Source organism: Nesoenas mayeri (assembly GCF_963082525.1).
Source record: "Nesoenas mayeri genome assembly, chromosome: 1".
Lineage (NCBI taxonomy): Eukaryota > Metazoa > Chordata > Aves > Columbiformes > Columbidae > Nesoenas > Nesoenas mayeri.
The window spans coordinates 61,384,991-61,406,703 of NC_137541.1; the positions used below are offsets into that span (position 1 = coordinate 61,384,991).

Below are 21,713 nucleotides of genomic sequence, written 5' to 3' on the forward strand. Positions count from 1 at the left end.
TGCTGAATTTCATCAGGTTTTTCTCTGCCAAGTCCTACAGCCTGTCCAGGTCTCGCTGAATGGCAACACAGGTTTCTGGTGTATCAACCCTTCCTCTCAGTTTGGTATCACTAGCAAGCTTGCTGAGGGTGCACTGAGTCTCTTCATCCAGGTCATCGATGAACAGGTTGAACAGGACTGGACCCAGTACTGACCCCATGGAACACCACTGGCTGCAGGCCCCCAACCAGACTTTGCACCATTGATAACAAACCTCTGAGCTCTGCCATCCAGCCGATTCATGATCCATCTCACTATGCATTCATCCAGCCCCCACTTCTTCAGCTTGCCTGTGAGGAGGTTGTGAGAGACAGTGTCAAAAGCCTTGCTGAGTCAAGGTAGACAATGTCGACTGCTCTTCCCTTGTCTACCCAGCCAGTCATACTGTTACAGAAGGCTACCAGTTAGGGGTAGCATAATCGTATATCTTGTTTTAGCAGCCATTTTTTGCTGCTTACTTGCTGGTCAGTTCGTAAAAGGCAAAAAATACCTCTTGGGGAAGCAAAGGCATGTAGTAATAGTGTTTTGAAAGCGATTTTTTTTTTGCAGTTTTATGGTTGATTTGTTTGTTGTGTTTTCCATGTATAAAATGAGAGTGAATCTCTCTCTCTTACAGTAATCATAACCTATGATACCCTTTTTTACAGGTTATCATAGAATAATCCGTGTTGGAAGGGATTGCTAGAGGTCTTTACTCCAACCTCCTGCTCAAAGAGATTTAGATCTGAGTACAGAGCATTTCCAGTTGAGTCTTGAAAACCTCCAGCAATGTTTCAGGGCCATTCCAGAGCTGTATTACACTCAAGTGAAAAAAGAAAATTTACTCATATTAAGTCTCTACATTGTTTGCACTTGTTCACATTGCCTCTCATCCATTCAAGAGAGAAGCATCCAAGAAAGCAGCTTCAGGTCACACACTGTGCTGCACCGATGGTTTTGTTTTTACAAAAAGTCATGACAGAATGTGGAAACCTGAGTCTTGTTTTCTGAAAGGGACTGGGATGTATGGGTGACAGTCCAGATCTGACTTGGACATGCTTAGGTGCAGAGCGTCACCAAGTCAGTCTGTCCATCTCCAGAGCTGCCAGCACACGAGGAAGCTCTTCAGACCATGTCTGGATTAATAGGTTCTTCCGGAAGTACCTTTTTTAGAGCTGTGACCTGTTACCTCAGATATCTCCCATATTAACAAGTCCTGCAGCTCCATGGAACTGGATTTGGCACCTGGTAAGTGCCAGAGTTTGCAGTGTGTGTAGACGCATGAAGGCGCAGGCAGATATTTTCTCAGTTTTACCAGCAATACCAAGACAAAGTCTCCCCTTGCAACCAGTGAAAAAAAGAACGAGTGCTCACTATTGTTTAAAAATGTTGGCTGCTTTTACATTTGTTTAAAAAAAAAAAAAGAATCTGATTCTCAACGGTTTTGAAAATGGGTCTTAAACTTCAAAGTTGCGTGGTCACTTCTGAAAATTTTACCTTTCCTGATTTCTTCAGGGCTTTTCTGTCACCAAAGAGGCAGAAGAATGTGCTACCAAGCTGTCATGGTGTTGTGCCAGAATTTTTGCCTGATGGTACCAGGTCAGATCTTTTTTTCCCCTCCTATTAAATATTTTTCTTTTATAGTCAGAAGTGACAACAAAGCCCATAGGGGAGACTATTCATGGTCATAAGCAGTAGACTTGCTCCTCACATTCCACCCTCGTCTGGTGGGTCAGGAAGCCGAAGAGCAAAGGATCCTTGCCCAAGCTGTTTAGCGTTTGGATTGCTAAATGCCTGGTTACTGAGAGGGGTGGGGGCAGCTGAGCAACCCAGTGATGTGAGGTGATTTTGTGTTACTTTTTTGTCCAGGGGTGCCAGTGTCAGAGCAGGAGGAAACCCGTGTGTTTCCCCAGGCTGTTGCCCTCCTGACACACTCTTCTGCCGAGCCCCTTCATCGGTTCCTGCGCTCGGGATCACCCTGGAAGGGAGAGAGTATTGAACCGCACGTGAGAGTGAAAGGCCAGACAAGGAAGAGTGATTTTTTTTTTCCCCAGGATTTGGGGTTTTGGTTAGGGTTGGATTTTTTTTCCACTTTTATTGGCCGTGAGTGCGATGACCGCTTAACCGCATGGCCTGGGCTGGCTGCCTCCCCCACGCTTCCTCTCCCTGGCAGAGCACAGGCGCTCAGATTTCCTCCCAGCGCGGGCGGATGGCGGCTCCCGGCTACATTCCTTTTAGCACAAAAGAAAAGGAAAAACTGCTCTCCATGCGGGCAGATGGCCGACTGTTTCCTGGCAGCTCCGCTCCAGTGTCCTTTTTCCTATTGTCCTGACAAGCATACACGCACGCACACACCCACAGAGAGCGGCTTTCCTCCTGGAAAAAACAAACAAATGCAAGCCCTCTTCGCAAAGGTTTTTCTTCTTTGGAACTATGTGGGTTTCTTCCTCGTGATGAGTAAATCTGTGGCTGGTCGTGTGCTGCCTGGCCCTGCTCTCTGCTGAGAAAGGTTGAACAAGGGGATGGTGTACTGTGCTGTGGCTGAAAGATTTCAATAAGAAGTAAGATCTGCGATAAGCAGATTCTGTATTTGTGATGGCCAAGTTATGTGGGAGAGTGAGGGTGGGAGGAAAGAGGAGGTTGAGCAAGGCCAAGGGGAAGGAAGGTCCCCAGAACCAAAAAGCAATCTACAGGTGACTTTCTGCTGGAGCTTGGAAGGTGACATTTAATAGAGACAGACTGTAGCAGCAGTTCATGTGCTTGGAGCTGATACAGGAAGGTCTCTTGGAGCACACAGCTACTAGAGCTCTGCAGATGGTGCCCCAAGGTTGTGGTGATAGACACTTCAGGAAGCTGTGTGATAAAACCTCATCAGGAGGGGCAGGAGTCAGCATCCTGCAGGGTGAAGGCCACCAAAGGAGAGATTTGCTGAGGCTCCATTTGTCTTCCCTGATGATAACTTATTTTGGATGAAGTTGAGGTTCTTCATTTTAATGCTCTCATTTCCTTTCTGAACGTGAGACAGTTTGTCTTTTTGCCAGGAAACTCTTTGCAGAGTTGCTCCTCAAAGGGACCTCTTTGGGTCCCGTTTGTGCTAGAACAGCAGACATTATCTTACCACATCGAAAACAAGTTCTAGTGTGGCTTATGAGCTGAACACTGTATTTTAGTGACAGGTTGTTTCGTAGGCTGTCAAATGTTTGGGTTTCTTATAAGCATAATAATACCAACCCTGAATTCTTTCCCATTCTTTTTACACTAGAGGTGATTTGCTGTTGTAGTAGGACTGGTGTGTTTGTAACACAGCATTCCTATCAAAGGAGAGAAAGTATCTACATCAGTTGGCTACACTGGTAGAAAGGCATATTTGCCAATGTGGTTTTGTTTTTGTTGGGGACTGAAGCCAGTTCCACTGCATCTGCTAGGAATCCTCCCTCTCAGTGTGGCTGATAGACGATTCTGCTGGCAAATGCGTGCTCATGTAAATTTGGTCCATATTTCTTTTGTGTTATTCCATATTGACTACAGTTGTCTTGCATGTGTGTCGTTTCAAAGCCAAAGAAAACAGGTATGAAATGCTGGTTCCACTGATGTCATCTGAAAGCTCGTGTTCATTTCAGTAACACGGGATTCACCACTGATGTCTTCTTGAGCGCTGACTTCAAGTAACTGGATTTTCATTTATTAGGCTGCAAACCATAAGTAAATATTATTCCACTTTTAAAGGGGCTGTGCAACCCCACTGTGTGCACACATGGGCTAATGTAAGATCTAAAACACAAGGAGATGATCTAGCATTGCCAAGAATAGTCACAGAAGAGCTGTCCTCTACTCCTGCCTTCACTTCTCAGGGTCTTGGTTTTCTTCATCTGGAATTACATATTTTAATCTTTTGTTCATTGCTTCCTTGTAGAAAGCTTAGCCTGAAACATGTCATTCCACTAAACATTGTAATTAGACCTCACTTTAGCAGCCAGATTGGGAAATAATGGATCTTTCTTTTCCTTCGCATGTGATTTTTTCTTAGTATTTGTTGACTTACCTGCAGGAGTGAAGACTCATCATGTCTCTAAGTAGCAATACAAACCATACTTGCCACCACAAGGAATAACCGTATCTACTGTCTGTATGTGCAGAACTTAATCTGTGCTTGTAAGCAGTGAATTAGAAAAAGAGCATTGCTGTTTTGTTTGACATGACCATGTAACATCCCACCACTAAGTCTGTGTTTTGTAGCTGAGGGTGTGGTTGCCTGAAGGAAACTGAAGGGATGTTGGAATACTCTTTGAGTTGTTGAGCTTTTTTTTTTTCCTGTTTGTTATGTGTTTGGAGGGAGGAACAAAGGGAAAATAAGACAATGGGAAATTTGAGACAAGCCTAATAATAGTGGGTGCAACGAGACCCACCTTTAACAGGAGACAATTCACATTGTGAGGTGCTGTTTTCAATTTCTGTCTTCAGGTCATTTTATTGTTTGTTTCAGTCTGCAGTTTTCCATGCTGAGCGTTGCCTCTGGCAGAATTACTTTTGAAAGCCAAAATGTTTCAGCTGTTTAAAAAAGCTGGGAAGAAAAACATGCTGTTTCCACTGTGTTAGAAAGTACATCAGGCTTTTGTTTTGCTAAGGCTAGTCTTATGCTTTAAAACAGAAGTGTTATATGCTGTTTGGATCAAGAATTTGTCCTTTGCCACTTCTGTGTCACCTCTACCTTAACTTTTCCAAGGCTCTGTGGGAAGAAAATTTCAGCTGGTACATGATCAGCAGAGGCATTTACTTTTAGTAGCTAAAATTTTCAGTACTTACCTTGTTCCTAAATGTGCTTTCTAGCTCCCTGTGCCAGGCAGGTGATGCTGGTGTATCCCACGGGACTTGACCTACAGCCTTCAGCAAATGGGTGGTGGAGGGAAGTAATGGAGAGGAGATGTGAGTAGTTTCTCCAAGGGTCCAGCTGCTTTACTACAGAATAGGGATGGCCTAAGGATGCAATTGAGACCCAGGATGACCCACCAGTATTGGCCACAGCAGGTCCTGGTGTTTCCCCTCTTCTCATTGCTGAGGATGAGCTTCTTCCCGAGCAGAGCCTTGTTGCCAACCCAGTCCTAAGGCTGGTCCTGTCATAAAACCCCAAGCTGGGAGTTGTTTGTGGATGGATACATGCCAGCTGCAGTTCAGAGCCAAAGGCTGGCCACCTAGCCAGCAGTACAGAGTAAGTTTCCGGGGTTTAGAGGGATCTCCTTGTAAAACTGCATAGGAACAGTGGACTAGATTACCAGGAGTTTTTCTTCTGTGCCTTTGATTATTCCACTGGCAGCATGGCAGAAGAGAGGCGGAAATGGCTTAATTTACTAGTATCTGGAAGAGGCAAAGCCTGACTATGAAGGAAGGAAAAGAAAGATTCTCGGTCCTAGTCAAAGACAATGATATGGACATAAAGATGCAGTCATTCTGCTTCTAAAGAAATAATTGCTGCACTATGCATGCATGGGTATGCAATGAGAGCGAGATGTGGCATCCACTCAGGGTATTGACAGTGGAAATGCACATATGGATTCCAATATATTCAACCTGTAAGTGTAGACAGTCTGCATAGGGCAAGAGTCTCAGATAAGCACTACGGACATACAGAAGCTGTATCCAGGAGTTTGGGATGTTTGGTAACCAGGAGAAAGCTGCAATGGATCTAAACCATGTGGAAATGTGCAAGCTCCTCAAGTTCTGCCCTGCAAGGTTGGGCAGAAAGGAGGTGCTCAAGCTAATCTGGTGTCAGGTGGCTTTACTTTGATGAGACTGGGCCTGGTGGCAGGTCAAAAAGGACTGGAAGCTCTAGGGAAGCAGTTTTTAAGGTAGTAGATTGACTGACGGAGGATTCTTGAGGCTGTAGGTGTGGAGGGAAGGTGGTTTCTGCTGGAGCAAGGAGGTAGGACAGGATGGGTGAGGAAAACTGAGGCAGGGCTGAGAGCTGGGTAGATCTGGGAGAGCCCTTAGTTTGAGCAGGGAGGGGGAAGTCAGGGAAGGTAGAGTTTGCAGCTAAGCGCCATTGTAGAAAGTCCTGAGGATGAACGGAAGGTATTTGGGCTAACTATGGGTAGAGAAGGATTGGCTAAGCAGTGATTTGACAGGGCAAGCCTGGAAAGGGAGTCATGCAGGGAAATGGTGATGGGGAGGGGCAGAGAAGGCCTGGCTGGGACAGCTGATAGTGAGTGGGAGGAACATGAGTTTAGCAGTGGGTGAGAAAACTGGTACTCGAAGAGTGACCTAGGAGAGTTAAACTTGGGCTATCTGGGCAAAGGGAGACCTGGGAAGCAGGGACAGCTATTAAATAGGTGAGGAAGACCACATGTAACAAGATTCTAGTGGGAGCAGGTGAGAGGACAGAGGACAAACTTAAAAATAATGGTGTGCCCTACATAACCTGCTTCCTTCCAAAGCCTGGAATGGAGCGCATGGTTCCTGAAGGTCCCTGTGCCACTGGCAAGTGTGTGCAAAACCCCTGGCAGAACATCTGTCCCATCCTCTTCCAAGAGCTCCTGCTGTTACAACCTATTCCACTAACTCAGGTGTCAGACTGTGTTGGAGCCAAAGCATCCAGCTGTCCTGGTGACTCCGTGCCATCCTACACCATGGGACTCCAGTGTGGTTTTTTTTTGCTTTTAAACCAAACCAGCCAAGCGAAAGCTGAAACTTGGTTTGTATTCTCTGAATGCAGTTTCTGTATTTGTGAAGCAGAGCACTCAGGAACTGAGAAGTGCCACATTTACGGTTGTCCATGCCGTTTCAGTTGTGCCTTCCACACATGTGTGCTGTGAAGGTTGGGCTTGGCTGGGAGGTCACAGTCGTCTGTTTGTCATGTCTGTGATCTCCTTCAGTGCAGCAGAAGGGGCCTGCTCTGGAAGTGGGTTGGGGTAGTGTAGCAAGCGAAATAGGTGCCTGCAAGGGTACCTTGTTTAATTTGGCAGGTGATGAAAGAGAAATGGCCGGGAGCTTCCTCACCTGGCCTCCCCAGAATTCGCCATGATGTCGGACAAACCCTGAAAACTGAGTTTTTGCTGGCTGTAGCCAGCTGTGTGTTCCCTGGCTTGGGTGCCAGTTGTGGGGCTGTGGGGCTGACCCCATGACTGCTCATTAAGTCATTGGGATTTGCAGTTGGAACAGTCTGAAAAGTCAAGGCTTGCTGATCCCTGTGTTAAGAGCAAATTTTAGTTTTGCCTGTAGTCTATGCAACCCATTCGCCATTTATATGGTTATATGGTGAGCAACAAATATCCTTGAAGGGAAGCAGTGAGGAGAAAACAAAATATTCAGTGACTCTGTCCCAGCAATATTTCATGCCTTCCCTTCCATATGCTTCAGTGCTCATCAGGTTTTCCATGGCAGGTGACTGATGTCACTATCTGAGCAGAAAACCTTTTCCTTTTCCCTCCTTTTATTTCTTTGCTGTTTTAGTGACTTGAACTAGCTAGCTTGCTAGCCCTTGCAACCTCAGGAAGGACTTTACAAGCGTTGGTGCTGATAAAAAGGAAGCAGGAGTAAGAAGGGAGGGGAAAAGTAGGCACATCCTTAGTCAATGGGAACTATTAGATCTGATTAGGCATGTTCTTTACCAAGGACAGGGATAAAACTGTGATGCTTGCAGCCAAGGGAGGAGCAGGGGCCCTGGGAGAGGGAGAAGCAGGGCAGTCCCTTTAACCATAGTTATCTTTTAAATCAAGTTAGTGACAAATAAGTGGGCAGAGTTTTTTCTTTGGGCTTAGAGAGGGCGAAGGTCAGTAGAACGAGTTATATCATAAAATTAAAGACATATCATAACACACAACACAGCTTTTCTCTACACAGGCTGAATGCTGACACCATGAGCGTCTGCATTCCTTGCATTGCAGCATTGTTTCTCTGACATGGGGTGCAAGCACAAAGAGAGAGGTTGCGGTACATCGATTCCACTTGGATTTCTTGAAAATACAGTTTGTTTTGACACATGGGATTCTCCTGACCCCCTTGTAAGCCCTGTGGTGTGAGATATGATAGATCAAAAGGAAAAGTTAGGGCAGAGTGGGGTGAGGTGGATAGGAGGCTGTGTAGGATCTGGGTTTAAAAGATACTGTAGGAGCAAATTGCTTCTCAGTCAATGGCCCTTCATAGATATGTTTACATAAGTTTTTGCTGCATTTTTTTTTTCTTTAATAAATGACTGGGGCCTGGGAGTCTACAATTAGGATCCCATTACAAGTATGACAAACTCAACAGTCCTGCTGTTAGTGTCTTCAGTCTCCATGGCCTTCAGGAGACTTGCATGGTCATGACAATCAGTGCCTGCAAAGAGGTGACAGCTCACCTTGCCCCAAACTAATCATGCCCAGCACAGAGTGGCAGAGTAGCTGAGGTGGGAAGGCACCTACAAAGATGGCAAAGTCCAACCTCCTCCTCAGAGCAGGGGTCACATGGAGCTGTCTGCTCAGGACATTATCTAGTCCAGCTCTCAGTATCTCCAGGGATGGAGACTCCACAACCACTCTGGGCAACCTGGGCCAGTGCTCAGTCACCCTCTCAGTAAAAAAAGTTCTTTCTTGTGCCTAAGCTGAATAGTCCTTCCAGTGGATGCCACTGAGAAGCCCTGCTGGTCCAGAGGTAGCCCATCCTCTCAGAGGTATGCTCATCTGCAGGGCTGACTGAGAGAGGAAAGAAGTCCTTGGAGAAGAAGCTTGCTGCTTGCACCTGGGAAGGGTTGTGTCACGTGTCACGGAGCTTTGGGTCAAACACTCTCAGCTCAAGTTTCAGGAAACCCTTTTTATCTGCCTGCAAACACCCTTCTCCATGCCAGAAACAGCAGAAGGGCAATTAGCTGATGTCCTGAGTTGCTGCACCCTGCTACGTGAGAGTGGAGTGCATGACTGTGTGGCCAGCGTGGACACGTGTGGGCCGGGGTATCCTGCTGGAAGAGGCCACCCAGCCCAGAGGCACCAGACCAGATTGGGGAGGCCAGCCCGGGGAAGCACTTCCCAGTGGCACATCCCAGGGCTGCAGCAGGGAGCTCATGCTCCTGAGAGCCCTTGCTGTGGAGGGAAAGAGGCAGCAGCCCAGGGCCACAGAGGGTTGGGAGCCACGGCAGGGGAGCAAAAGCCTGGGGTCAGGCCTTTCTGTGCCAGGCAGCCAGGGCTGGGCAGGCTGGCCTTGCCTTGGCACTGGGTTGGTACTGTGAGAGTCTTGTTTTGCTGAGGGAGCCTGCTTTTGGGTCCTGTTGCCCTTCTGGGCTTTAGCTGCAGCCCTGCTTGGCTGGTGTCCTCCCTGTTGATGTAGCTGCTCGGGACCTCGGGAAGGCAGCGTGCTTGTACCCAGGGACACTGCCTGCTGCTGGGGCTGTGCACAGGGGCCCACGTGGTGGCCTGTGTTCGTGCTTGTGCACGCGTCTTCATGCCTCTTCCCCCAAAGGGAAACAGGCTCCGAGCAGAGCAAGGGCTGGGGGAGGGAGCCTTGAAGGCTTTAACTGTTGGTTTCCCCTTACTCATTATTTTCCTGTTAGTGTTTTGTCTTCTTGGCATCCTTCCTGTTCTTTATGTATGTATAATATGTGATATATTGTTGTCTTTTCATTGCTGTCTGTATGTTGCATCCTTTGTTCTGTAAAGCACAGGAGTGGAGAGGTGTTACTTGCAGGCTTTGGCTGCTCCAGGTTACTTGTGAAAGTAACTGGAGACACCATTTCTGTGAGCACCAAGGAGAAGAAAGTGTCCGTGGGCTTTAAACGCAGCGTGTCTTTTTTCTTCTTGAAGAAAAGTTTTACCAGCTGTGGTTCACTCCTGGTGCTGTGAAGCCTTATTGTTTGTATGCACTCACAGTGTAACCAGTATCTAGTTGCAAACTTGGATCTGAGTTTTGAGTGAGGTGCAGAGTAAACAAAGCAAAGAAAATCTTGAGACATGGCCTCCAGCACATGGCAGCAGTAATACCCATCCCCAAACCACAAGCGCCATTGATGTATTCTTGTTTTTTTCCCTACAAATGACGTAGCGAAGAAGGGGAGGCCTGGGAGGCTTCCTGCCATCACTGCCTGACCTTATCAGAGGCAAGACTCTGTGTGTATGACCTGCACGTTGACTGCATATGTCTCTGATGATGTGGACTGCACAGCACTGGGTGCTTCTCTGCCTTTTGTCATCATCTGGTGGTTGCACCAAGTACAGTGGGTAAAGCCAGTTTCTTCCTCTCCCTGAAGGAGTTTATCTCATATGCCTCTGGAAGACTTCCCTGTTCTTTGGGGGTGGGAGTGTGCCCACTGTCAGTGCCTCTTGTTTTTTTATTCACTGGCTTCTTTGGAAACATCACATAGTATCTTGTGCCCTGAACCAGATATGTGTAGTCCAACCAGCATTTTGGTCAGAAGTGGGGAACAGGGCATCAGGGAAGAGGGGGTGGGAGAAGAACTTAAATTAGAAGAAAGCCAAACAGCTATTGCTGGAGACAGATGATTACAGCTCATTTCAAGGCTGTTTCCTGCGTGCCAATGATAGATCAGTAAACAAACGCCTCTTTGCGAACACAAAGCAGGCAGGAACTCTGTTTGGAAGAGAGAGGTCGGGGTAGGTCTCACTTGGCTTGGTAGCAGGAAGCCCCTATCACATGGCCCTGGGAATCGGGAGGCCGGGTGCGTGTGGGAGATACGCTGAGAGGCTTCTGCTGGGAGACTTCACATCCGTCCCAGGGTCCGGCCAACAGGTTTGAAAGCTCCCTCCCCTCTCTCTTTCCTCCCGCCTCTTCCCCTCTCCTTCCTTTCCCAGTTTAATTTTGAAAGGATATCAAATGACTGCTTTGTTCCCCCAAACAATGGCAAGGATTACTGAATACACTTCAGTGGCGAGGCTCTCCAAATGGGGCTCAGCATCTTCTCTCCCCTTTTATGTCCTTGCAGCTCTGGGATGTATGTGTCAGGAGCAGTGGCCCTGGGTTTGGGTTGCCACAGGTCTGTGCCTCCCTTTGCCAGTAGAAAGTTCTTGAATGGTTTTTATAGAAAGCAGTAATTGGTCAAGAAGCACCAGCTTAATGAATGTATGTCCTTCTTGGGTCTCCTGTGCGTTTCCTCTGGGGCCCTGGTCACATTGCACATGAGACAGGTAAGCAGAGCATTTTGGGTAACTCTTCTGAGCCTCTGGAAGGTTTCCCTTCGCCATCCCTACGCACACACTCTCATGCTCCTTCTCCCCATTTCTCTCCCTCCTTCCCTCCTGTCCACACAGTCCCATCACCTCCCTTGCACCTGATCAGGTGTGTGTTGGACCCCTTCCACAAGCTACTTTGTCTAAAACTGTCAGAGAGCTATAGCAATTCACAGAAGTGCTCCAAAGAGAGCCCAAGCCAGGACAAAAGTCAGGGTAGTGTGTGGCTGATTGTAGCAGAGTTGTGGGGAGACAGGAGGAATAGGAGCTCCCCTTGCCCTTTGCAGTGATCTGTCGTGTTAACTCTGGGTGCCTTGTGAAGCCAAACCTCGCTAGAGAAGATCTACTTTTTGTTTTCCTACTGGAGGAATTTTCTGTCACTGCCATCCCAGCTTCTTCTTGTCAGATCTTGGCAATGTCTGTGAGTCAGGCCTGCAAGTCATTTTAGGTGACCTTAATAACTGAAGAGGTGATCCCAAACACCTTTGAAGTTCAATTTGGCTTGGGATTGGCCCCGAGCAAATTATCTGACTGTTGGACTAATTGGGAGGTACCTTATTATTTTCTGCTATTTTATTCCAGAGGTGACTTTTTTCCATCATGTTTTCCAGTGTATTTGGATAAATATTTACTCTTTTGGGCAGGACCAGGTAATGCACTACAATAATTCCCTTGGCAATGCTGAGGACTCCCTGTATACCCTGCTGCTCAAGAGTGAAGGCACAGCAAACTGTGCATCTCCCAGGCATGACTTTACTCCCCTGACCAGCGTGTGTCATCAGTGGGGGTGTCAGTGTCAGCAGGTACCTGGTTGTTGTCACATTGCAGCATCTGATGTGTTGCTGCTTTGGAAGCTTCTGGTTGGCTCTTTAATCTGCTTAGTGTGAGTGCCTTGCTTTGGTTGCTCCTGCCACATATGGTGGCTGGTGGGGGGTAGATGTCCTTCTGGCCTCAGCTCCAAGTCCTGCTGATCTGCTGGTTGCAGCGGTGCTCCTTTCACAGGAGAACCTTTTGCAGCACTCAGCAACTGCTTTGTGCCTCACTTCTGCCCGCCAAGGGCAATGGGGTCTGTCCCATCCACTATAGTTGAAGAAGTGAGTGCACCTCTTATTCTGTATTATCTTCCTTCTGACCTCTCCCACAGGAGATCCATGAAGTAGGTGGCTGTGCTGAGCACCAGCACACATTTGCTCATCCCCAGATGTTTGTTTTCAAGGCAGCACTTTGTGAAGGGGCTGTTGGAAAAGGCTGAGAGATGGAGTTTCCTGGTGGGGAAATTGTGTGATCTTATCAAGACAGAAGACTTCATCCCAAGCAGACATTCGGCATGGCAGCGAAGCCACAGGGGTTGTGCGTGTGCCGATTGCCATTGTCCTTACATTTCCTACTGCTGAAGGCAGAGCCGAGGAGCTCCGCCGCTGACCTGGCTGTGCGAGGCACTAAATAATCAACGAGACTGTCCCTGCTCTGGGGACAGTGTAAGCCAAGTGCAGAGCAACCGCTGTTGCAGCTTTGCAGGCCTCTGCTTTGGCTGCCTGCGTGAGTCATTCTTTGGCTGGGGACGTGAGCAATCATTAGTTTTTCATTATTCTCAGTCCATAACGGTTAACGGATGGATGAATAGATTTTGTTCCTTGGGCTGGTAAATTTTCTTGACAGAATTGCAAAGCTACTCTGTGTCTAGAAGTGAAGTGAATGTTTGTTCCAGTTACTAACGAGGAAGAGAAGCCAAGGGGGTTTATTGTCTGGGGAAGGAGAGTCTGCTAAATGGTTAGCAATGAGCTGCCCCAAGTGTGTACACATTGAGTTGACCCAGAGTTCACTCCTCGCCTCAGGAACATTGCCAGTGTGGGATAAAGGGAGGGAAAGAAAACTGGGAACAAACAGGACTGGTTTATTTTTTTTTTTTTTCTTTTTTCCTCTCTCTGCCCAAAATACTTGAATAGTAGAGACGAGAGATCCTTTTGTTCTTTACTGTTTCTGGTGTCATGGGTTCAGTTTTTTTAACAAGAACCTACTAAATTCCCGAGGCACTCACTCTGTTGCCAAATGCTGGGCATGGTGGGGCAGCATCTGGCAGACCAGCCAAGTGGACAGAGTTGAGAGGACTTCAGTTTTTCCAAGTATTGCCTACAAGATGGTGAGCCCCTTGTCACTGCAATGCTGCAGAGCAGGCAGACCACCCTGAAAAGTGAGGTGAGATGGTGCTGCAGAGTAACAGAATCACAGAATGTTAGGGATTGGAAGGGACCTTGAAAGATCATCCAGTCCAATCCCCCTGCCAGAGCAGGAACACCTAGATGAGGTTACACAGGAAGGTGTCCAGGTGGGTTCTGAATGTCTCCAGAGAAGGAGACTCCACAACCCGCCCTGTCCAGGCTGTTCCAGTGTTCTGGCACTGTGAAGAAGTTTCCTCTAGTATTTAAGTGGAACCTCCTGTGTTTCAATTTATACCCATTGCCCCTTGTCTTATCATTGGTTGTCACTGGGAAGAGCCTGGCTCCATCCTCCTGACACTCACCCTTTATATATTTATAAACATTAATGAGGTCACCCCTCAGTCTCCTCGAAGCTAAAGAGACCCAGCTCCCTCAGCCTTTCCTCTTAAGAGAGATGCTCCACTCCCTTTATCATCTTTGTTGCCCTGCACTGGACTCTCTCCAGCAGTTCCATGTCCTTGTTGAACTGAGGGGACCAGAACTGGACACAATATTCTAGATGCAGTCTCACCAGGGCAGAGTAGAGGGGAAGGAGAACCTCTCTTGACCAACTAACCACCCCCCTTCTAATACACCCCAGGATGCCATTGGCCTTCCTCGCCACAAGGGCACAGTGCTGGCTCATGGTCATCCTGCTGTCCACCAGGACCCCCAGGTCCCTTTCCTCTATGCTGCTCTCTAATAGGTTGTTCCCCAACTTACACTGGAACCTGGGATTGTTCCTGCTCAGATGTAGGACTCTACACTTACCCTTGTTATATTTCATTGAATTTTTCCCCGCCCAACTCTCCAGCCTGTCCAGGTCTCGCTGGACAGCAGCACAGCCTTCTGGCATGTCAGTCACTCCTCCTAGTTTGGTGTCATCAGTGTAATTCTTTTATTTTTTATTTAGTGAGTAAGAGTATTGTGGGGTAGTAAAAAAGAGGGAGGAGTCTGCTGCATTGTCCTGATAGCAGCAGTACTCAAAAGAGAGGGACAGCCTTGCTCCATGAATGCTAGAAAGCATGAGGCAAACTGAATTACTCATTTTTGTGACTAATTTATCTTAACCCCGCAAGGAGTTGTCCTCTGAATACAGATCAGTAGCAGCCTAACACAGCCCACCAGAGGGAAAAATGTAATGTAACCAGTTGCTACAGTGCAGTGTCTCTTCAGCCTAAAAAGGTTTTCTGTCCTAAGATGGGGACATTGTGACAGTGTTGCATCCATAGTGACTGCTTAGGCCATCTGGCCTTGACGCACATAATTTTAAAATTATTTTTGTGTTATTCTTTTTTTTGGGGAGGAGGAGGGTGAGAAAAAAGTGCACACTAACACAAAACCAAACAAACACCAATACTAAATCTCCTGAGATTTTGGCAATAGTAAAAGCCTTCGTAAAATGTGCTCCACATTCATTCAAGTTGTGGTACAGCAGTTGATGCTGAGTCAAAGATAATTTTTGCCTTCAAAACCTGTTGACTCCTCCCTGGGCTTCTGAGGGGTAACGCTACCACCCCTCTTTGCATTTCATGGAGGCTGTCCTCAGAGAGCTTCTGCTCTTCTCCTGGATTTCAACAAGAAACGTGTGCATGTGTATGGAAGGAAGAGAAAAAGATGCTGAGCACAGAGCAACACCTTTTCCTTGTGTCTGTCTGCAGGTGACCTGCTGCCCAGCTGTGTGCTGACATGATGACAGCTAGCAAGGCGGCCGATGCGAGCAACAAGTCTGAAAGCAGTGTCTGCAAGTCTGTTGAGAGGTGAGAGCTTTCCATGTTTCAGTGCTGGGGTGCTTCGCTTGTGTTTATTATCCCCAACAGAGAAAACCAAAGGAAGGAAATGTTCTCTCTGCTCTGCACTGTCCCTGCCTCTTCACACATTGAAACACGCCTCTGTATGACTTGGGTGGTTTCATTGCCATTTCAGCACTGTAACACTCTGCATTTTAGCGTCCAGTCAGACTGATAATGTCCTAGACTCACAGTGCTGGAGGAGGTCTGTCTCAAGGCAAGACCAGTTGTACCCATGACTTCCTTGTCAATGTTTGCCTTGTCTACGCTTGAAATCTTCAATGTTGTAGACTTCATGGACTCTTCAGACAAGCCTTACTGTCCCCATCCATTGCAGATTTTTCCCGGTGTCCCACTACTGCGCAGTGCAGCTGCCAGTGGCAATGCGATGCCCTGCTCCCTGGGAAAGGCCATGGTGTTCACAGCACCAGCTCTTAACCAAAGCCTGGTGTTGTCACTGAGGCAGCCAGAAGTTAAATATCTGTGAGGCCAGGGAAGAGCAGTATCTCTCTCAGGTCCTATTTCTGCTCAGAAACAATTCCAAACTCAATTTGCACTACAACTGAGTCTGCAATGGCTGCCAGCTTTGCTTAACATTAGGACAAAGCTCAAGGCCTGCCAGCACGCAGGGTATCCACATGGATGCTCTTACAAGTGTGGTAAGGTCTGGCAGAGGCACAGTCAATATATTTAAGTTAACAAAACAATTTCCTGAATTGAATCTCAGTGTTGGGATCATGGTTAAATGGAACTAATGAGAGGGATTTTCATGCCAGTAACTGCATTGTGTTGTCCTGGTGCTCCTTCCCAAGCCCAGGCAAACCCCAAAGACCCCTAAGTGCTTTGGTTCAGAAACATTTTGTGTTGAAATGCCTGTCTGTTCAGCTGGAACTTTATGGTATTGGTAAAATAACAAAATATTGATATTGTGATATCACACACTTCAAAATCACTAGTATTAGAGATTTTTGTTGCAGTTTGGACTCAACCAGTGAAGACTTTTAATCTTTTGCCGTAAGAATGTTGAATCTGGTGTTTGGGTGCTACATCGTATGCTCTAGGCTGAAGGAATGGTGCGTGGGAGTCCAAGCCCGTGTGTGGCCTGGAATGGCAGGGCCATAGCAATGTAATAAGAGTGCAGGCTTTGTGCATTAATACGCATTTGGGGAGCATTTGGACAGATCAAGAGAGATCCTTGGAGCAGGCACTAGAGGAATGCCAACTGGATCACATGATTTCTCCTCTGTTTAGCAGCAGCAGCATTTTTGGTATTGTTTGCAAATGGTCCATTTTGGATTTATTTGCAATGGACCTACTTAATGCACTGGCAGTGTCCAAACCACTACTGAACTTTTAAACACACAGACACAAAAATGTAGGTGAACCTCTCATTGATATCAGCACGTCTGTGGTGCAAAAATTACCTCTCTCACCTGCCACCTACTTCTGCTACAAAGTAAGTTTTAATTTCAAACTCTGTCCTACTCATAACAAGAGGAGAATATTGTGTTCTGGCCATAAGGGCCATTCCTTGAGTGTCCTTCCCCGTAAGCTCATGTCTCAAGTGCTTGGTCTGAGCATGGTCTGCTGTTACCAGCTTTATGAGTAGAGCTTGTGGTGCTGATGGACTAGACCAAGGATGGTGAATGTTTCTTTTCTTTTTGTCTTTGATGCGTAGGATCAAGCTTGCAGATAAAAACGATACAGCCGCTGTGAAGGAATTAGAAAGACATTTGTGTGGATTGTTGAGTGAGAGATGTTCTGAAGGTGCCTCTGTCACCCTGGGCTTAACATCTGAAGCTGAACCAGTTTGTTCTGTGGTAAAGAACCCACTGGGAGCCTTGGAGAACTTGATGCTGGATCCAAGGCTAGAGTGCTTTCAGCAGAACATGCTTAGTTCCAAAATGATCATCAATGACCCATCTGTGGATCTAAATGTTAAAGAAAACAGCAAAATCATCAGGAGACAGATAGGAGGCACTCAGAATATACAGTCACCTGGAAAAATTGGCTTGAGGAATAAGTCCTTCAGCATCAAGGACAAAATTTCAGAATGGGAAGGGAAAAAGGAAACACAGTCTGCCCCTCGCAGAGAGGAGGAGCAGGGAGTTAAAGAGGAGCACAAGATGCCCTGTGTAACTGAGAAGATGAGTGGGGAAGCACTGGTGACTCAGAAAGTGGAGGCCAAGAGACTTATGAACCGGGAAATGGAGTGTAAAGGGACAGGCAAAGAGAATGAGCGGAAAGCAGGAACTCCGAAAGGCACTGGGCAGGCAGCAGAGCGAAAGGGGGAAAGCAAAAGGGATGAGGGAATGGAGTCCAGCCCTGGAAAATGCAAGGACGTGAGAGGTGGGAAGTGGGAGGTCCAGAAGGAGAATCTTTCAGTGCTTAGTCAGGTCAAGAAGCTAGAGCAGGCTTTGAAAGAAGGCTCAGCAGAGCTGCAGCCGCAGTTGCCTGGTACTTACTACTCCCCACAGTGCTTGCAAGAGAAGGCACAAGGACAAGCACAAGGACACAGTGCTCCCGAGAGCCATGAGAGCATATGTGGGGCTGAACTCAACAAAAGACTTCTTGGCTTAGACTCTGAAATGAGTGAGCCAATTTTTGGGACTTTAGAAGAGATAAGAACTTCTCGTGTGAAATCCAAGGACTGCACGGTGGAGAACGTGTACACAGAGCCAGGGGTGCCAGAGAGAAAACCTTTCATCAACCCCCTACCAAAGCCCCGACGGACTTTCAAACATGAGGGAGAAGAGGACTGGGTGCCAGCAGCCAGGAATAAAAGAAACTTACCCCCTCTGCCATCCATTCCTCCTCCTCCTCTTCCTTCTTCTCCTCCTCCATCAGCTGTTAGCAGGAGGCTCTGGAGCGGGAAGCACAAGAACAACGCTGACCACAGGTACTCGGGCTGTGTTTCACAAAGGTGTTGGTCTTGATGATGGAGTCCTGCTTTCCCATATCTCTCTGGGAGAGACAGATCTTCCCTGGTCACCTTGCTGGCCATAACCAGCACTCAGTCATCTCTCTGAGAACATATGAGTGGCCAACCCAGCTTCACAGGATAACTGTGAAGGGATAAGTCATGGCAGATTTGCACCTTAAGGTCACTGTATTACATGGCTTAGCATGCAAAGACAGGATTGAGGATTTTGTTGGGTTTGTTGGGTTGGTTGGTTGATTTGTTTGTTTTAGCAGAAAATCTATTTAATTACAAAGTGACTACAGCTGGTCTGGAACAGGGTCTGGAATAATAATCTCTAGACTCTAGCACAGCATTTTCACTGTTCCTTTAACCAATTCTGATGTGTTTATATTCTTCCAGAGTGTTTTCTTGCCTTTTCTCCCCTCCTACATGATAGTCACACAGTTTTGGGGTGGGGAGCATAAAATGCAGAGCTGTTTCTAATGCCCTCTTCATAAACTGTCACCTAAAAATTCCTGACTTGGGTGCAGGAAGGAAATCAAAACTTTCCAGGTTTGTTAGTGGAGCACACTTATTTTTACCCTTTCTACCATCCTGCAGGTGAGTATTGCTTTCCTGTACTGCTCAAAGAGAGCTGATTTTTGTGCCCCCCCATTACTGCCGAGGGTGGGATCTGTGCTGTGAATGGGACCTCTTATGGCCCAAGGTTCTGTGCCATGTTGCAGGATGTGCCGTTTAATACATGCGTCTTCACAGTGTGCTATTACCATGACAACCCAGATTATTCATGGCATCCCCAAAATGCCCTTATTTGTGTGGCTGATAAAACAACTGATCTCAGTGTTACTTTCTCATGCTTTATATAGGATGAGGCTGTGAAACATTCTCTCATCAGTAATTCATTTTGCCGACTCTCTGGCGTGTTGGAGAAGTGTCTTAGCCATTATTTGGTTCTAAATGCTGGTTAACTGTATCACTCTCCTCTTTGTCCCTTCTCCCCTCCCATCAATGGTGCAGGAAGTCGTATGAGTTTGAAGACTTGCTGCAGTCATCATCTGAGAATGGCCGGGTGGACTGGTATGCGCAGACCAAGCTGGCCCTCACACGCACTTTATCTGAGGAGAACGTCTATGAAGACATCCTGGGTAGGAGCTTTGGACAGGACACACTGGGTAGGAGCTTTGGACAGGGGAGGGATTTAACTGGTAATGCTGAGTAACTGAGAAGACTCATGGTCAACAAACACTCACCAGAGTTGCTGAATAGAGTATGTTTATTATCCAGATACAAACCAAGACACATTTTACAGAGATTATTGGCAAGTAACAAGAAAAATGGGTGGAATGTTTCAAAACTCATCATCTTCAAAGATGAAGCTGAGGCCTGTGGGAACCAGCTTTCATTTTTTGCTGGCATCTCTCCTCTATCTTCCTTTTGTCTTGTGGGTTAATTCTCACAGCTCTGGTCTACCTGTTGTGGTAAGCTTGTCAACGCTGAGATAATGCGAACAGTCTGAAAACATAGCCTCAAAGTCAATTCCACAGTTCAGAAATAGGATTGTGTATGCACCCAGATACCATTGAAATTAAGAAACTGGGTCCTGCAATCTTTAAAACTGAGTTTTATTTTGGTCTTTAACTTTGGTAGCAGATCAATGCCATCTTAATCATTGTTTCCTGTAATACTCTCAGTTTATGTAGTGTTTTTTAACATTGTCAGTTAGATGGCCTTTTATGGAACATAAAATGCCCTTGAAAAAGCCTCAGGAAGCTTTAGTAACTGTAGGCTGGAGCTGTGTAAACCTCTTGTCTGAGTTTAGCAGAATAGGAAGCAAATAGCTTTGTAATCTTACAAAGGTGATCTGTGTTGTTTGGCGTGGGGAGAGCTGTGCTTTCTCAGGAGCAGGCAAAGCATTATAATTCTGATGTGAAAAACATCTGATCATACTTGATGAGAAAGATCTCTCAAAGGAATCGTGTTCCTTTGAGACTGATGGGAGACACAGTGATACCAATCTGTCCTTTTTGACATTTTGAAGCTGTTGGCCTCATTTGTGGAGCTAAGGGGCTTGTGTTTGCCTTTTTCTGCCTTTTACTTGGGGGACGAAAGGAATGGGGAGTGCCTGAGCAGCTGCTGGGGTTTTTATGTTTTGGGGCATAGTGGGAGGTCTCAGAAACCACTGACTAAGGGTCACCTTGTCAGCTGGAATAACATGGATAGCATTACAGACTGCCTGTGTAGACAAATCCATCTATTCAAACACAAGTACACCCCAGTGTCCCAAGCTTGCATTGAACTCGAATATCAGCCTGAAATTCCTCTCCGTGTCAGCTTTTAGTTGCAAAGATTAAAAGAAAACAAAGTTATGGGTAATTGTCAGCTAATAGGGCATGTTTGCTTTTTTGTTTTCTTGCTACCTGTTTAGGCTTTGCCCAGATCCAGTGATCTTTAATTGGTTCCTGCAGGCCTGGTGGTGTTACCATGGAAGCTTGGAAAAAAGGGTGGACAGGGATAACTCAAAAAAAGCTTTTGTTTTGTTTTCCACAAGACCACAGCTGGGTATGGTCCACAAAACATAATCAACATGTGAAAACCACACCAATGAAGGGGGAACCAAGACTTCAGCTGCAGGACACTAGTGCTGACCCACAGATCATCATGTGCATCCATCAGGGCATGCAAGCACAGACATACACCCCACATTCATATGCATGACTTATGGAAGGTTCAGCTTGTTGGTAGGAGAACCGTTCCATTTCCCAGTAAAACACACAGATTCCCTTCATGCACTGTCTTTTTACCCATTTGCTATTGCTTACCTGGAATATTGGAAATTTCACTGGGCAGATGGATGACAAGGCTTATTCATCAAAAAGGCGGAAATTATGTTCTTTCTTCCAGACTGAGGCTAGCTGGACATACCACTGGGCAGACTGAAGATGGGGTAGCCAACAGAACCCACGCTTGTTCTTTTTCCTCCAGTCTGCCCAGTTATGTGACAGCTGAAGTATATTTTCAGTAGTGAAGTGTGCCACTGGAATTAGAAAGTGGAGCCACTTTCAGAGACAGGAGCGTCTTTGCTGACAAAATGTTCGCACGGATTTGCTGTGCTGGTGTCACACATGCTTAACCATCTCCTCCTTGGGGAATTCAGATCCACCACTGTAGTGCTGGCTATTGTCAAGGCACAGCTGAAAGAGAGTTTTGGACAAGACTTGGGTTTCTTGTCCTTGTCCTTCAGCTGCACTCTGGCCCCAGCAGGGCAGGCAGGTAGGAGTGCAGCACTTGGAGAGATCCTACAGCCTTTACCAGTCCCTGCTCCAGAGGCCTGCAGCATCACTGACCTCCAGTCTTTGCTTTCAGCCAAGCATTACGTGACAATAAGAGAACGGCAGTTGCTTCAAGTCCACTGGGACAGCACAAAATTATGGCAACAAAGAGAGAAATCTCATAACAAATAGTCTGCCTGTGCAGATATTTGGGCTAAGCCTTCGTCATTGGTTTCTTAGATCCTCTGATGGAGGCGTCACAGCCTGCTTTTTCAGAGTTGTGTGTTCTTTTTGAACACACTTAGAATCATAGAATCCTTTTGGTTGGAAGAGACCCTCAAGATCATTGAGTCCAACCATTAACCTACTCT

General features: G+C 46.7%; 1 protein-coding gene across 1 annotated transcript in view; it reads left to right on the forward strand.

Moving 5' to 3' along the window:
* Positions 1-21,713, forward strand: part of DENND2A (DENN domain containing 2A) — a gene marked incomplete at its 3' end in the record, with an annotated part of 64,861 nt that overhangs the window by 12,428 nt on the left and 30,720 nt on the right. The window contains exons 2-4 of the mRNA XM_080349778.1: positions 15,022-15,120; positions 16,829-18,049; positions 19,091-19,218. Of these exons, the coding sequence (XP_080205904.1) occupies positions 15,050-15,120; positions 16,829-18,049; positions 19,091-19,218 (1,420 nt within the window). The 5' untranslated portion in view covers positions 15,022-15,049. The remainder of the gene's footprint in view (positions 1-15,021; positions 15,121-16,828; positions 18,050-19,090; positions 19,219-21,713) is intronic.